At 38.5% G+C, this 18,825-nt stretch overlaps 1 protein-coding gene across 1 annotated transcript; it reads left to right on the forward strand.

The window, feature by feature from the left end:
- Window positions 1-3,227: 3,227 nt before the first annotated feature.
- LOC149828776 (uncharacterized) lies at window positions 3,228-4,082 on the forward strand. Its single transcript, XM_090017138.1, has 2 exons — window positions 3,228-3,689; window positions 3,798-4,082. Exons 1-2 carry the CDS (start codon window positions 3,228-3,230, stop codon window positions 4,080-4,082), a joined length of 747 nt encoding a protein of 248 aa, XP_089873264.1.
- The last annotated feature ends 14,743 nt before the right edge of the window (window positions 4,083-18,825 follow it).

The raw sequence follows: 18,825 nt of genomic DNA on the forward strand, positions 1-18,825 counted from the left end.
ATATGTAAGTGTTTGATGCCTTGTTGCACATCTATGTTGCAATAACATAGAGGTTACGTGACAAGCACCACCTATATGTAGGTATGTTTAGGGCCTTGAGACCCAGGTGACATGAGTTGAAACACCTACTCGCCAATAGGTCAATATGTAGTGGTTCAGCCAATGGTTCTCACCCTTGGCCAACGTTGGGGCACTGTGGTGTTCTTTGTAAGGGCATTTTGTTCCTATATGTGTGTCTGGTAATATATAGTACTCATATCAAAACCTACAGTTCGAATCTATGTAGGAAAATGCATATATTTTTGGTGTGGGTGTTAGCCATGACAGATTCAAGATCGAAACAAAAATAAAGTAGGCAAATGGAGTGGAACCTTAAGTATCTTGGATTATTATTCATGAAATTAGTGTTTGGTTGTATTTTCTTGTTCAATACACCTTTCCTACTTTGTAGATTGAATGGTTTTAATCAAGTCTGAAGTTATGTATACGTGATTTCTATTTCACATCATGGTAAAATAAAGATATATCATTCCTATTGGGTAATTCGATTGGATTCAATGTTTTTGAGTGTGGAATGCACTCATATTTATAGTTGAAAGATTCCATACATTGAGGATGAAAGGGGTGGCAAAACAGTCAATTTAGAATGATCAAATTGTTTGAAAAATAAAACGATACACCCTTTTAAAAGTTACAGAAAAACGGCAAAATTAGTCGACTGGAACAATAGTTAGTCGACTAATAATATGTTCAGTCGACTGATAAAACCTTCAGTCGACTACTGCTAAAATTTCCAAGAAACAGACATTTTGTTCAGTCGACTGATAAAACCTTCAGTCGACTGATGCTAAATTTTTCCAAAAAACAGGCATTCTGATCAGTCAACTGATAAAACCTTCAGTCGACTGATGCTAAAATTTTTCCAGAAAACAGATATTCTGATCAGTCGACTAATGCTAAAATTTTCAGAAAATTGATATTCTGTTCAGTCAACTGATAAACCCCTCAGTCGACTGCTGCTAAATTTTAAAAAAAAACGGACATTCTGTCCGGTCGACTGATAAAACTTTCGGTCGACTAATTTTATGATCAGTCGACTGATAAACCCTTCAGTCGACTGCTGCTAAACTTTTCCAGAAAACAGACATTCTGTCCGGTCGACTGATAAATTCTTTGGTCGACTAATTTTAATATATATATATATATATATATATAATAACGTTTTGCTTAGAAGATTTGAAGCCAAAAGGGTTGGTCGACCGGTGAGCCTATTGGTCGACTAATAAACATGAAAATTTGAGTAAAGAGTTTTCTAAAAGGATTTTTCATGAAGGGTTCTTTTAGAAAAGTTTTCTAAAGACTTTTTAGGTGAAATGCAACTGAAATATCTATGAAAAAAATAGTTTTGATGGTAAACTAAATAAGTGATTCACATATGGACTTTAAGATTATGTCCAATACATGAAACACACATGATAAAGTTGGATATTGCCATGTTGCGGCATAACCAGTGGGGGTACGAAACGTACACTCGAGCTCATAAACAAAACTGAAAATGCCGAATGTTTAAGTACTCGACACAAAGTTGAACCAGAATTATGAGAAATTGTGGTCGGTGCCTTTGAGGCATTCGATGGGTAATGTGCATATACTAAGATCAACTTGAGTACGAATTGGGGTTGTGAAAGTCCCCTGTGGTGCAAAGACTTGCATATAAGAATAAATACACATTAAATATGGGATTCTGGGTATACCTGAAAGATGGTATATGTTACTGGTTTCCTAGGGTTCTGGGTACATCTGAAAGAAGATGTATGTTACTGGATCCAAACAAGCAAGAATGAAAATTTATACACATATAAATTAAATATGTTGGATTCTGGGTATACCTGAAAATGGTATATGTTACTGGTTTCCCAGGGCTCTGGGTACACCTGAAAGATGGTGTATGTTACTGGACCCATGGTCTACCTTGGAGAGGGTAGGTGGTACAAGCTTCGTGGACATTCTTGTTCTTCTGAGAGCTAGGCGTCTCACCCGGTCCTCAGTCCACGAAGTTAGGGGACCAGGACTACCAGTATGTCCTAGGTGGTAGATCCAAGTCTTCTGTAGAAGTACAGGGTGCATCCTAATTTTTGTTCTAGCCACTGGGGAGTTCTCTCTCGGTCACTGACCGTCCCCTTTGGATATCCGTATGGCTAGTCATACGGGTTATTAAATAATAGACCCCCGTATGGTCTCGGTCCGCTACGAGGTCTATGCCTGTGCGTACCCACAGGGTAAGAGTAAGATAAGCATTAAATAAATTAAGTTGACTAGAAACTTATCTCTGAAGAATTACATTCTGCTGAGTTGACTTTAGTAAAACTTGTGGAATCTACAGCTTGTATTAATGTGGATAAATATACCTCTAGTTCAGTCATCCTTTGCACTGTATCATGAATTAGAAAGCATAATCATCTTCTTAGAATGTTATAAACTTTCATGCTAGTTATATCTGCAGTACTTGCACATATTTGTACACAGGTCACTGAGCACCACATATAAATATAATGCTTCTTACGCAGACAGGGGAGTCTGACCCTTCTGCTTTAAATGTTTTTCAGGTAGCAACTAATTGGAGCATCGGGGTGTCGTTTTGGATAAAGCCAAGAGATCTCATTTATTCAGTATTTTATGTTTGAACTCTGATTAGTAGATTTACAATTCTGTTATGGGATGTAATTAATGACATTAATGTTTCAATTAATGAATGGTATGTTTAGTACTTCTTTGTTTTACCCTATAATGCGCCCGACTTGTATTTTACGCACTTCCGCTATTTCAAAAAAAAAAAAAATTTACTCCAAAATTTTTACTATAAAAAGTTGGGGCGTTACAGCTTTGGTATCAGAGCAGGACTGAATAATTTGAGATCTTGGCTCTTCCAGCGACCGCGATGACTCTGTAAGTATGTAGAAAGTTGTTTTGTAATGTAGAAACAAGAAACATATGAGTGTGTACGATTAATTCACAAAAATCATAACTCAGGTTATAATGAATTTTATTTGCTCAAATAGATGGCGTGGGCAAATCGTTGCAACAATATTATGGAAACTCTACATAACCTGGCCGAAGTAGTAGGCCAGCAAGCTACAACAATGCAGCAGATGGGTGACAACCTACAACATGTGGCCCATGAGAAGAGTACAAACGGTGGGACTATGTCCTACAAGAAATTCATGGACATGGATCCTCCTGCTTTCTCTGGAAAGACGGATCCAGAAACTGCTGAGAGTTGGATCCGGGAGATCGAACGTATCTTCCGTGTACTGGAAGTGCCCGAGGAGCGTTGGGTGGACTTTGGGACTTATCGTCTCAAAGATCATGTTGAAAAATGGTGGAAAACCACCAGGGTAGTCAAGTTCCAGGATGGTCCTATATCTTGGACGGAGTTCGTAGAGGTTTTTAACGTTGCCTACTTTCCAAAGCACGAGAGGGCGAAGAAGATGCAGAAGTTCTTGGACCTACAGCAGGGTGAGATGTCCCTCGCCGAGTACATCACTAAGTTCCACAGTTTGGAACGCTATTGCCCAAATGTGTATACATCGGATGAAGATCGAGCAATGAAGTTTGCTCGAGGCTTGAAGACGGGCTTGAGAAACCGTCTGTATACTCGAGGGCCAAAGAACCTTGACGAAGCCATTCAGGTAAAATCACTATATTCCTTGTGATACAAGTCTTATTTTAAGTTATCAAAATTAACACTTAGACTAGCAAGAAACGTTGACTAGTTATCAACTATCCTTGTTATTCAGGTTGCGACTCTCCTTGATGACGACTGGAAGGAGGGGCAAAAGTCGCAAAAGAACAAAACGGGGGTTCCGAAACCCGAGTTCAAGAAGAGGTTTGGTGGAAAACGTTTCAACCATCAAACTAAGAAACCAAGGCATGACGGAGGTACCCGACACATGCCAGGACAAAATCAAAGGTGTCAGAAGTGCAATCGCTTTCACCCCGGACAACAGTGTCCCCGTGAGACAGGAGGTTGTCTCTACTATGGAAAAATGGGGCATTATATCAAGGAGTGTCGGAAGAAGTAGACCAATGATGCACGGCGCGGCACTGGAGGACAACAACCTCAGCAACATCGTGCACCACCACAGCCTCGGGTAGCTCCACAACGCGTAGCGGGACGTGTGTATGCTACTACAGCTGACCAACTGGAGAAGGGGGACCTTGTGCAAGGTACCGTGCTTGTTTCGGGTCAAGCTGCCCTTGTCTTATTTGACTGTGGAGCTTCTCATTCCTTCATTTCTTTATATTTTGCAAAACAACTTAGAATCCCCACAGAATCATTGAATCAAGAACTAGTAGTGTATAACCCTATAGGATTCAATGAAGTTTGTGTGAACTATATGCCAGAAGTAGAAGTTATTTTAGGAGAACACAACTTACCTGCCAACCTAATCATACTTGATATGACCGAATACGATGTCATACTGGGTATGGATTGGCTCTTTGAACACTATGCTAGAGTCCTCTGTAGAGAAGGAAAAGTAATTCTTTCTCGACCGGATATGCCTGAAGTTGAATTTCGATTAGCAAGGCCTGGAATCAAGAAAAGGGTTATTTCGACCCTCAAAGCCCAAAAGTATCTCCATCGGGGAGATATGGCTTTTCTGGTTAGTATGATCGGAGGTGAAACAAAACTAACTCGGCTAGAGGATTTGGAAATTGTCCGCGATTTTGCCGATGTATTCCCAAAAGAACTTCCTGGACTTCCTCCTCAGCAGGAAGTCGAGTTTGGGATTGAACTAATGCCGGGTACAAAGCCAATATCAAGAGCACCTTATCGGATGGCACCAGCAGAGTTGGAAGAACTGAAGAAGCAGTTGCAAGAACTGATGGAGCGTGGTTTTGTACGACCGAGTACGTCTCCATGGGGAGCACCAGTCCTGTTCGTGAAAAAGAAGGACGGGTCTATGAGACTATGCATAGACTATAGAATGCTGAACCAAGCAACTGTGAAGAACAAATATCCTCTACCCCGTATCGAGGACCTATTTGATCAATTGAAAAGAGCAAAAGTCTTTTCTAAGATTGATTTGAGGTCAGGTTATCACCAGTTGAGAATAAAAGATGAATATATCCCAAAGTCAGCATTTCGAACCAGATATGAGCATTTTGAGTTTGTGGTAATGCCATTTGCACTCACTAATGCCCCAGCGGCATTCATGGACCTGATGAATCGGGTATTCAGGTCATACTTAGACTCCTTTATCATCATCTTCATTGATGACATACTGATATACTCGGAAAATATGGAGGAACACAAAGAACATCTGAAAATCGTTTTAGAAACCCTCCGGACACATCAGTTATACGCAAAGTTCTCGAAATGCGAATTCTGGCTTGAAGAAGTCATGTTCCTTGGACATGTGATCTCGAAAGATGGAGTTTCAGTAGATCCTGCCAAAGTGGAAGCTGTGATGAATTGGTCACAACCAAAGAATGCCAGCGAAATCCGAAGCTTCCTAGGATTAGCCGGCTACTATAGGCGATTCATCCAAGACTTCTCCCGAATTGCTATGCCAATGACAAAGCTTCTACAAAAAGGGGTAAAGTTTGAATGGAATGAGAAAAGTGAAGAAAGTTTTCAAACCCTTAAAGCTAAGCTTACCACAACTCCGGTGTTAGCCTTACCGTCTGGGAGCAGAGGATTCGTGGTGTACACAGACGCTTCTGGTACTGGGTTGGGATGTGTACTGATGCAGCACGGCAAGGTCATTGCCTATGCATCACAACAACTGAAGATTCATGAGAGGAACTACCCCACTCACGACCTGGAGTTGGCGGCCGTGGTTTTTGCTTTGAAGGTTTGGAGACATTATTTATATGGGGAGCAGTTCGAAGTCTTCACTGATCACAAGAGCTTGAAGTATCTGTTTTCTCAGAAGGAACTTAATATGCGACAAAGAAGGTGGCTCGAGTTCATCAAGGACTACGAATTTACAATATCGTACCATCCAGGGAAAGCAAATGTTGTTGCTGATACCCTTAGTCGTAAGGCTGGGGGAAATCTTTCTAGCCTGGTAAATCTTGGATGGAAAATGATTTCTGAGTTCACAGAATGGAAACCTTTCTTCGATGATCAAGGCGTACTTAGGTTGTCTAGCCTGACTGTATGATCAGAACTACGAGAGCGGATCATGATTAAGCAAAAAGAAGACTCACAGTACGGGAAGATGGAGGCATTGGCGTTGCAAGAAGACACTGCTTTCCAGCGCAAGGAGGATGGAAGTATATGGTTTAAGGATCGACTATGGGTACCGAGTGATCCAGAGACCAGAGAAGAGTTATTGGGAGAGGCACATAAGAGCAAGTATACCATTCATCCGGCAGTACCAAGATGTTCAAAGATCTTCAATACTGGTACTGGTGGAATGGTATGAAGCGACGTGTGGCAAGGTAACCAATTCACGAGAAAAATTTATGTGTTCTAATTAGGTTGTTCTTTTTGTGATATAAGATCGGAATTATGCTAATTTTTGCTATCATTCTAGATACGTCGCAAAGTGCTTGACATGTCAACAAATCAAGATCGAACATCAAAGGCCAGGAGGAACGATGCAGTTGATGGAAATTCCTTAATGGAAATGGGAATATATCACAATGGATTTTGTGATGTGGTTACCGCGAACCCGAAAGAACCATGACTCTATTTGGGTAGTGGTTGACCAACTCACTAAGTCAGCGCATTTCCTACCAATGAGGAAGAATCAGTCACTTGAGAGCTTGACCGACCTATATATCCAGGAGATAGTACGACTACATGGGGTGCCTGTCTCGATCATATCCGATAGAGACCCTCGGTTTACCTCACGACTGTGGGGGCAGTTACAAAAGGCATTGGGAACTAAGTTGAAGTTCAGCACTGCCTTTCATCCACAAACCGATGGACAGTCAGAAAGGACCATACAGACACTGGAGGACATGCTACATGCCTGTATATTGGATTGGAAGGGCGAATGGGACACTCACGTGGTACTAGCAGAATTCGCTTACAATAATAGCTACCATGCGAGTATTGGCATGGCGCCCTTCGAAGCACTGTATGGGCGGCCTTGTAGGTCACCAGTATATTGGAATGAAGTTGGCGAAAGAACAGTTGAGTCACCAATGGTACTTCAACATTACACTGAACAAATACAAAAGATACGAGATCGACTTAGAGCAGCACAGAGTCGACAGAAAAGCTATGCGGATCAGCGACGCAGAGAGCTTAGTTTCGAGGTGGGAGATGCAGTGTTTGTCAAGGTATCGCCGACCAAGAGTGTTTTCAGATTCGGAAAGAAGGGAAAGTTGAGTCCTAGATATGTCAGACCTTTCCCGATATTGGAGCGGATCGGCGAAACTGCTTATCGAGTAGAGTTACCATCTCAACTTGCCAAGATTCATAATGTATTTCACGTATCAATGTTGAGAAAATACATTCAAGATCCGTCACACGTGATTCAGTTCGAGGACATCAGTGTGCAAGAAGATCTGACCAAGGAAGAGAGACCGATTGAAATCGTGGATCGCAGTGAACGGGTGATACGAAATAAGATCATCCCATTAGTCAAAGTGAGATGGAGACATCATGGCTTAGAAGAATGCACGTGGGAACCAGAAGCAGCAATGAATGACAAATACCCACAATTGTTTGATTGATATGTATTACAAATTTCGCGGATGAAATTTCTTTTTAGAGGGGAAGGATGTAAAACCCGTGAAATTTATGAAATTCTAAATGAATAAAAGGGATCAGTTATGTGAAATAGTAAGATTTTAAGTTAGACAGTACAAATTTTATGACTTGTGGTTTCTAGAACGAAACCGAGAACAAACTCTCACAAGTGGTTTTGGATCCGGATCTTGGCGAGATCCGATGATCCGACCCGGTTTACGAGTCCAAGTAAGGAAACCCGATGGTTTCGGGATAATAGCGTGAGATCCGAAGCACATTTAAAGTAAGCAAGTGCAAGTTTAAAACCAACGGGTGAAAAATCTACTTGAAATGGAAGAAATCCATCAACAAGGAAAAACGTCCCGATATGACATAAAAAGAATATTTTCGCAAAAGTAAACAATAAGTGGTGAAGTGGAGTTATGGTAGGACACATAGGGTTGTAGGGCCACCACCCAAGTTCAAAACCCCCTGTGCACAAATTATTTTTTCAAGAAAGTGATGATTTCTACCTTGGTGAAAAGGGTAAAAACGTGGGCTCAAATTAAACCCTACCTTTTTGGTCTTTCTCCACCAAAAACGTGAGCAACTCCTCTCACCTTACCAAAAAATAGAGGGGAATCCCATGCATCAGGGGATGAGGGGTACCACAATAAGGAAAAAAGAGAGTGGAAGTGAAAAAAATGACACATGGAGTAAAGGGCAAAATCGGAAGAGATGCTATCCCAACAAAAATCGCGGGATTTGGAGGAGATTTTTTTAGGGTTGAGTTTTGAAACTCCACCTAAGAAAGAGGAGACAAATCAAGAAGTTTTTCTTTTAAAAATCGTGAAACACGATTTTCTATCTCTCTCTCTCTCTCACGGTGGTGGTCGACCTCCATTGGTGGACGGTGTGGACCTCCCTTGCTGAACGCATGAATATTCATTATCGACGAGAAGTGCCGCTCTAACGAAGAGAAGGGGTTGCAGCCTTGCCGTCGTGAGACTCCAAAGAGGTAAGGAGCATTGTTATTTATATGTAAGTGCTTGATGCCTTGTTGCACATCTATGTTGCAATAACATAGAGGTTACGTGATAAGCACCACCTATATGTAGGTATGTTTAGGGCCTTGAGACCCAGGTGGCATGAGTTGAAACACCTACTCGCCAATAGGTCAATATGTAGCGGTTCAGCCAAGGGTTCTCACCCTTGGCCAACGTTGGGGCACTGTGGTGTTCTTTGTAAGGGCATTTTGTTCCTATATGTGTGCCTGGTAATATGTAGTACTCATATCAAAACCTACAGTTCAAATCTATGTAGGAAAATGCATATATTTTTGGTGTGGGTGTTAGCCATGACGGATTCAAGATCGAAACAAAAATAAAGTAGGCAAATGGCATGAAACCTTAAGTATCTTGGATTATTATTCATGAAATTATTGTTTGGTTGTATTTTCTTGTTCAATACACCTTTCCTACTTTGTAGATTGAATGGTTTTAATCAAGTCTGAAGTTATGTATACGTGATTGCTATTTCACATCATGGTAAAATAAAGATATATCATTCCTATTGGTAATTCGATTGAATTCGATGTTTTTGAGTATGGAATGCACTCATATTTATAGTTGAAAGATTCCATACATTGAGGATGAAAGGGGTGGCAAAACAGTCCATTTAGAATGATCAAATTGTTTGAAAAATAAAAAGATACACCCTTTTAAAAGTTACAGAAAAACGGTAAAATTAGTCGACTGGAACAATAGTTAGTCGACTGATAATATGTTCAGTCGACTGATAAAACCTTCAGTTGACTACTGCTAAAATTTCCAGGAAACAGACATTCTGTTCAGTCGACTGATAAAACCTTCAGTCGACTGATGCTAAATTTTTCCAGAAAACAGGCATTCTGATCAGTCAACTGATAAAACCTTCAGTCGACTGATGCTAAATTTTTTCCAGAAAACAGATATTCTGATCAGTCGACTGATAAAACCTTCAGTCGACTAATGCTAAAATTTTCAGAAAATTGATATTCTGTTCAGTCGACTGATAAACCCCTCAGTCGACTGCTGCTAAATTTTAAAAAAAAACAGACATTCTGTCCGGTCGACTGATAAAACTTTCGGTCGACTAATTTTATGATGAGTCGACTGATAAACCCTTCAGTCGACTGCTGCTAAACTTTTCCAGAAAACAGACATTCTGTCCGGTCGACTGATGAATTCTTCGGTCGACTAATTTTAAAATATATATATATAATAACGTTTTGCTTAGAAGATTTGAAGCCAAAAGGGTTGGTCGACCGGTGAGCCTATTGGTCGACTAATAAACATGAAAATTTGAGTAAAGAGTTTTCTAAAAGGATTTTTCATGAAGGGTTCTTTTAGAAAAGTTTTCTAAAGACTTTTTATGTGAAATGCAACTGAAATATCTATGAAAAAAATAGTTTTGATGGTAAACTAAATAAGTGATTCACATATGGACTTTAATATTATGTCCAATACATGAAACACACATGATAAAGTTGGATATTGCCATGTTGCGGCATAACCAGTGGGGGTACGAAACGTACACTCGAGCTCATAAACAAAACTGAAAATGCCGAATGTTTAAGTACTCGACACAAAGTTGAAACAGAATTATGAGAAATTGTGGTCGGTGCCTTTGAGGCATTCGATGGGTAATGTGCATATACTAAGATCAACTTTAGTACGAATTGGGGTTGTGAAAGTCCCCTGTGGTGCAAAGACTTGCATATAAGAATAAATACACATTAAATATGGGATTCTGGGTATACCTGAAAGATGGTATATGTTACTGGTTTCCTAGGGTTCTGGGTACATCTGAAAGAAGATGTATGTTACTGGATCCAAACAAGCAAGAATGAAAATTTATACACATATAAATTAAATATGTTGGATTCTGGGTATACCTGAAAATGATATATGTTACTGGTTTCCCAGGGCTCTGGGTACACCTGAAAGATGATGTATGTTACTGGATCCATGGTCTACCTTGGAGAGGGTAGGTGGTACAAGCTTCGTGGACATTCTTGTTCTTGTGAGAGCTAGGCGTCTCACCCGGTCCCCAGTCCACGAAGTTAGGGGACCAGGACTACCAGTATGTCCTAGGTGGTAGATCCAAGTCTTCTGCAGAAGTACAGGGTGCATCCTAATTTTTGTTCTAGCCACTGGGGAGTTCTCTCTCGGTCACTGACCGTCCCCTTTGGATATCCGTACGGCTAGTCATACGGGTTATTAAATAATAGACCCCCGTATGGTCTCGGTCCGCTATGAGGTCTATGCCTGTGCGTACCCACAGGGTAAGAGTAAGATAAGCATTAAATAAATTAAGTTGACTAGAAACTTATCTCTGAAGAATTACATTCTGTTGAGTTGACTTTAGTAAAACTTGTGGAATCTATAGCTTGTATTAATGTGGATAAATATATCTCTAGTTCAGTCATCGTTTGCACTGTATCATGAATTAGAAAGCATAATCATCTTCTTAGAATGTTATAAACTTTCATGCTAGTTATATCTGCAGTACTTGCACATATTTGTACACAGGTCACTGAGCACCACATATAAATATAATGCTTCTTACGCAGACAGGGGAGTCTGACCCTTCTGCTTTAAATGTTTTTCAGGTAGCAACTAATTGGAGCATCGGGGTGTCGTTTTGGATAAAGCCAAAAGATCTCATTTATTCAGTATTTTATGTTTGAACTCTGATTAGTAGATTTACAATTCTGTTATGGGATGTAATTAATGACATTAATGTTTCAATTAATGAATGGTATGTTTAGTACTTCTCTGTTTTACCCTGTAATGCGCTCGACTTGTATTTTACGCACTTCCGCTATTTCAAAAAAAAAAAAATTTTACTCCAAAATTTTTACTATAAAAAGTTGGGGCGTTACAAAGAGGTTATGGGAGAGAGAGAAAAAATCCAATAAGAAAGCATGTAATCTCTTTTTAAATAGTTTCAAACCCCACTAGGTAAGTTTTAAACTCCCAAAATTTCGAATCTTACTTACCTTTTCAGTTGTTATTCTAATTTTTTTCCTAGTTTACTTTAGAATTTATTTTTAAATATCTAACTTAAGGTTTTTAGAAAGATCTTTGATGTTATTATTATTTTGTAAATTCTAAAAATCACAAATGTCATATCCTTCCTTCCTTAAAGAAATTATGTTTGCAAGATTTAGTTAGGATTACATACTGAATAAATTATGAGTATATTGTTTTTATTTTTTATCTAATAGCTACAAGATTTTTTTGTATTATATTCTTCCCTCAAAAAAACATATTCTTGAAATTCAATATTAAATCATCAAACTTGAGAACTACAAAAAAATAAAAATAAATCATCATGACAAGTTCTCGTATAAGTTCCTAGGTCATACAGTCAAACCTGTTATGTGATGTTTCTATCAACATTTATTGGCTCTTAAATACGCAAATAAATCTTTATTAAATAATAATACTAAAATTATATCACTTAAATAAGTTAGAACTTACTCACTGAGTGATGTCGAACTCCTAGATATGTCATGAACCAAAAATTTTCTTTCGCTCTGATACCAAAGTTGTCTTTATTAAGACAATTTGGTATCCTCAAATAATCTTATATCTACTCTGATGCCAATCGTAACACCCCAAAATTGTAACCTAAAAATCATGAGAATTTTTCTTTTATAGTTTGAAAATCATATTGAAGAAATTTTGTGTAATGAAATTTCGTCTCTTAACTTTTGTTAGGGTTACACATTGAATAAATTCTGGGTATTTTGCCTTTATTCTTTATATAATTAATAGCTAAAAAAAATTTGCAGGGATTATAGAAGATACTTTGCACACTGCAATGATGTACCTTGCGGATGACGTTAGCCTTTGGTAGAGACGCCTCTTAGATGATCTTAGACGTGGACTTATTGTGGTAGATTCATGGGAGGATCTCAAGAGAGAACTACGTAACTACTTCTTCCCTAAGAATGAAAAAAAAAATAGCCCGCAACAAGCTGGTAGCATTGAATCAGACGAGGGTGATTCATGATTATGTTAAGACGTTTACCTCAGTGATGCTAGACATCAAGGACATGAGTGATGCAGACCGATCGCTTTAGTTAATATATGGATTGCACAGGTGGGCTGCTACAAAGCTCAACTGGCATGACACTCCAACTCTTATAAAATATGAATGTTGAAGTTATGAAGGTTCATTATGGTGGGTTAAAAGAAGAAATATATAGTTGTTTATGTATGCATGTTTTAAATATTATCTTTTTTTGCATGTTCTTAAATATAAATGTTGAAGTTATAGAGGGTTGAAGGAAAAAATATATAGTTGTATATGTGTGCTTTAAATGTTGTGTTTCTTGCAAGTTCATTATTAAATGAATAAATTTACATAAAAGTATATTTATTTTTGAATTAATTATTAAAATTTTTAAATTAATGATTAAAATTTTTGAATAAATAAAGGAATGTATGTATAAACAAGTTTATTTTTGAATGAATATATGCATAAGCATATTCATTTGGTGGTAAATAAATGATTGTAAAAGTTGATTCATATTGAATACAAAAAATGAATGTATGTATGAGTATGTTCATTTATAAATAGATGAAACGAATGAGCATGTTCATTTCGAATAAATAAAATGAATGTATGCATGAGCAGATTTATTTTTTAATAAGTGTGTGTACAAACATGTTCATTTGATGATGAATAAATGAATGAATGTGATGTCGGACTCGGTGCAGAAGCCGATCACGATCCGAGATCCAAATGGATCTCCATGTGCGAAAGCAAAAGTTATAACAGATGAGTCTGAACAGGACTCGAACAATCTATAATTCAAGGCCTGAACACTCTAGTTTGATAGACGTTGTAAACATAGAAAAGTTGTGCAACGAGCACATCTTTCCAACAAATTCAAAAACACAGAATTTGGATCTATGATTATTGAGTTACGATAGAATCTCTAAGACAAATGGATAGGACACCCACAACAGACTAGTGACCAGTCCAACAACTTTGAAAGGATTTTTGGCCTCTTTGATGACTGAGTTTGGAAAAACTCAGAACAACAAAATTGTGTATAATTATTTTGTTTTTTCAGAAAGCCAAAGTTTGTAACTTTTGAATCTTTATTCAAGCAGATATGAGAAAAATATGTTGAGATGCTTTCACAACTAACTGTTCAAATTTCAGTGTGGAAAATTTTAGCATGCACAAACAAACTGTAATTTGAAGCATTCAAACAATTAATTCAGATAATCCTTAAAACATAAAAGATATGCATCAAGATGTTACTAATTCAGAACTTTAATTAGGTCAACAAACAATGCTGAAATGAACAAGTTGTGATTGAAATACAAAACTCTGTCAAAAATTTTAAATAATAGAGGCTAACTTAGACCACATGCAATAGAGAAACTTTGTCAGGGATTTTTGATGCTCAACGAGAATGAATCAGTCAAAATGCTAAATAAAAAACTTTTAGATCCAGATGTTAACTTTCCATGAAGCTGTGGCTCGCAAATTTTCATTTAGCATATAAGAAGATATGATTAAAATACAAAATACTAGCAGAGATGCAATTAATAAAATAGAACTTTGGTCTCGTCCAAACGACTAAAATTTTTGAAGAATTTTGAAGGCCTAACAAAAATGATTTAGGGAAAATGATAAACAGTACAGTTATAGAGGCAGATCCCAGCTTTCCAACGAGCTAAAGATTTCCCAAATCGAACCAGTATCTAGATACATATGGTCAAAATACAAAGACAATGTCTGACAATCTTGAATAACGAAATACACATGATCATCCAACACAAAGAAATCCAGTTTTTTTATCTTTAGAGGAATGCAAGTTTCAATATCAAATACAAACTCAAACAACCCAAGTTTTGACAAGATAGAATTACGTAAACAACAAGAATAATAACTTGAAATTAAATACATAGTCTTCAACAATGATTTCCAGCAGTCAATGATAACAATCATGCAAAACAGGAAATGATAAGCAAGTTGCATAATGGTTTAGCTGTTGCAACCAACAATAATGAAAGTAGACTTCAACCACAACTTTGATTGATCACGATAGACAAGAGCAGCAACCACGCAACACCAAGGGATCTCTAAAACAGATCTTCAATAGTAGCACACACTTGAAACCACAAATATAACCAAACCGATCTTCAACCGAAAGTCGGCTTCCTTTGATGAATCAGCCAACAATGGCTACCACACTTCCATGACCTCTCTAAAATTTTTCTCAGAATCAAAAGTCCAAAACTATCCTGGTCGACCCCCCCACCTCCTTAGCTTCTTAAAACATAGGGAAGGGGCCTCATAAAGAGAGAGAGCCCTTCCCCAAGTTGGAGCTCTCCCAAGGCCAAGAATAGGCTAATTTTGAATAAGGCATTAATAAGTCTCCAACAGCCCTATTGACTTCAAAGTTAAACAGAATTCAAATGAGGCCTATGGATGTCCACATGAAGTGGCACCATCCATAGGGGTCCAATTGATTTGGATCTTGGGTAAGATCCAAAATAACCTTAAGATCCAGACCCAAAACAAAAATGCATTAAATTAAATATGATAAAAAAAGAAAACTACAATTAATCCTCATACACCCTCTAGTGTCATAAAGAGATTCTACAGAACAATAGAACTATTCGGATTCATAGAATCTGGTACCTAAAAAACTAAAACTAAAAATAAAAAAAATAAAAAAAAATATCGAATATGATTCCTCAATTTGACAAAATAGAATAAAAAAATTTACAGTTTTAGTAATTGAAATGGAGATCCAATTGGACTAAGATAGTTCTGCATGTCATTGGATCTATATGGTAACTCATCTCAGATCAGGTTTGGTGAATTGGATTTAGATCCAACTCATCTGCAATGAATTGATGATCCGAATGCTCTGCATCAGAATGATTGTAAGAGTTGGTTCATATTGAATGCAAAAAAGAATGTATGCATAAGTAAATTCATTTATGAATGAATAAGCAGGTTCATTTTGAATTAATGTAATGAATAATGTATATTTATATAAGTAGATTTATTATTGAATGAATGTATGAGCAAGTTATATGAAAAAATAAATTAGTAAAAAAATGTTTTCTCTGGTGCTAAATTATCACAAAAAAACGTTTTTCTGGTTGTTCAAAGACCCAGAAAAAGCCTTTTCTGGCACTAAAATTGTAAGACCCATAATTTTTTAGTTCAAACTCTGAATAAATTCTTGAGGCATTTTTCGGTGGAAAATAGCGTTTTTACCGTAAAGCGAATCAAACCGATTCTTGCGACCCAAATATACTTAGGATATTCGTATCTTCACGAATATATGCTCAAACACTCTGGAAGCCATAACTTCCTACCTAAATGAAATCAAGAGATTTGTAAGAGCCAACTTTCTTAGTTACGTCAATACGAAGATAATGACCTACTCAGAATTTTTTGAAAAAAAATGCCGAAAACTCGATATTTTTGCGGGACCCGCAAAAATATTTGTGGGACCCACATAAATATTTCTCAAAAAAATATTCTAGAATATTTCAGAGCCTTCCAAGATCGTCCAACACCTTCCAGAGAATATTCCATGGAATATTCCTTCTAGATAAGATCAAACAGTCAGATGGATAAGATCAGTGACTCATCTGGATAAGATCAAAGGGAATTTTTAAAAAAGCTATAGACTAAAATAGAAATTCTGAAACTTGGGGCTCAAGTTTCAGAATCTATAAATAGAGGAGACCCTCTCCTTTAAAAAATCGTCTAGCCCTCTCTCTCTCCTCCTTTTCCAAACCTCCCCTACCTAGCCTAGCCCACCTAACCTGGTCTCAGCCTGCCTGACCTGGTCCTAACCCACCTGACCTAGGTCTGAACCCACCTGATCTAGCTCAAACCCAGTTGACTTGATTTGAACCTGGTTTGGTTCAAAGTCAAAGTCCAAGTCCTTTTTTGTCCGAAGTCCGGAGTTGATCCTTTTCGAAGTCGAGTCTCGTTCGAAGCACTTAAGCACCCTGGAGTGGTTTCTTCCTCAAATCGAAGTAAGTTCGCTTCGTTGATCCATCTCTCTCAAGTATTTGATTGTTTATATATAGCATATACTTTCTAAAGTAGTATCTTGCTTTAGTTCTTGACTGAGCCCTTTTTGGACACTTCGATGTTCACCCGCTCGTCTCGTAACTAGCGTCGGATATATATGTTCAAATACGCAGTATATGCGTTCTTCAAAATGGTATCTCGCCTTAGTTCTTGGTTGAGCCCTTTAGAACACTTCGATGTTCACCCGCTCGCCTCGTAACTATCGTTGGATGCGGATCTAGGTGTATATCTGTTGATTCTGCCGACGCGTCGTATATCGCACAGGCTATGTAATTTACCTTTACCGTCGCGTCGTATGATGCCAAGGCTCATGCTTTCTGCAATTTCCGATTACTGCACTTCCGATTGTGCATTTACTTACTCTGTTGTGTTAAATGACACCAAGGCTCCTGTTTTCTGCAATTATATATGTAGAATATTTCATTCAGTTACACACCCTGAATAATAATATATGCATTTCTTTACGCCGCCGTTGTATAAAGCATAGGCTTATGCTTATACTACTTATATGTCGCATAAATGAGCATTCAAATGGATACCAACTCCAAATCGCCAATGCGATTCTCTTACCGCTCCTCGTTCAAGATTCTGCTTGACGAATGAAGCCCCTATTAGAAAGGCTTCGCTTTTTGGCAAAATGCTCTTTACGTAAAGACTAAATCAATTACGTATGGCTTGGCTATGGCCTAGGGTTCCTGCAACCTTGATGGATGCAAAGTACGCACAACAATGCACATCTATTTCTCGAGTTAAGCGTAGCGATTTTCTGCCAAAGAGGGGAGATGCCACTGAAATGGATAAAAGAAACATACGCTTTCTCCGTTAAAGAGAGGAAGCGCTGTTGAAATTTCTGAAGAAGCTAAGAATGGCCTAGAAAGAACGTATCAAGATACTCTATCATACAACAGAGTGCTACCCAGTTCATCGAATGCCTTCTACAACGTAGAAGGGTTCGTCACACCGCTGCCGATAGAGCAGAGGAGGTGCTGACGAAATGGTTGGCAGAAGAGCTGGTGGAACCAGTTGAACAACATAATGATGTTTGTTGATGGAATGATGCAAGAACGACTCGTATCCTTGTGCCTGCAAAAGCACCTTACTCGTAAGGGCCGCTGAGCCAGAGTAGAGGTTGTGCCTTGGCTAGGTTTGGACTCGTTGCATAAAAATACGTCGAGTAGCCGATCTATTTAGACCGAGTCATATGCATGCTCATTGAGAACGGTTACTCAACCAGACTCGTAAGGGCCGAAGAGCCAGAGTGTATTGTTTCCACCCAAAGAGGTGTGATGCTCGTGGTGGCTGCAATGCCAAGAGCGGTGTTCTGCATGCATATGAATAAGACTTAAGGTCGCACATACCCCGTGGTTGAAAATTGTGTTAGGGGTACCCCCTCAGTTAATGACTGTGTTGGGATGAACTGAATGGAGTCGGGTACATACTCCCATAGTGCTGAGGCACGGGCTACCTAAATGACATGCAAATATCTGTCCAAGTAATTGTAAGACTGACAGACCCCTTCAGGAATTATGCTTATTGGTGGAATGACAGTGATGGTACAATCTTGAGTGACACATATTTTACTTTGGACCTGATAGAGTCCACGATGGCCTCGGTCACTCATGGGTTTTGAGGTCGTGGTTATCCTTAAGATGTAAGGATTGAACCCAACTACTGCAAGTAGAGGATGCATCCGAATATGGGCCTAGTAGGATTCTCTCAGTTGAAACACACAGCCCTACTATGGATAGGGTACACAGGCCTCTGGGGTATCTAAAATACATAGAATAATCAACCCCCAGAACGTCAAGTTGATACCCGGACAATTGCTTCGCCCGCGTACCAAGGGTGGAAGAGGTTAAATATCGAAACAATGCATTAGCTTAGGTACAACGATGCTTCAATGTATGAGTGGATGGACGTGTTGAGTCAGTCCTGCATAACCTTTGTGAAGGTGTCATGATCGGCATACGACTGGACCGACTGAGCAAAGACCCGTGTTGTAT

The sequence above is a fragment of the Nuphar pumila genome, chromosome 9, assembly GCF_984573655.1.
Source record: "Nuphar pumila chromosome 9, dmNupPumi1.hap1.1, whole genome shotgun sequence".
Taxonomy (NCBI): Eukaryota; Viridiplantae; Streptophyta; class Magnoliopsida; order Nymphaeales; family Nymphaeaceae; genus Nuphar; species Nuphar pumila.

Coding starts and splice junctions, on each gene's coding strand:
- LOC149828776 (XM_090017138.1), top strand. CDS start 3,228: ATGGATCCTCCTGCTTTCTCTGGAAAGACGGATCCAGAAACTGCTGAG. Junction 3,690..3,797: donor ACCTTGACGAAGCCATTCAG/GTAAAATCACTA, acceptor CTTGTTATTCAG/GTTGCGACTCTCCTTGATGA.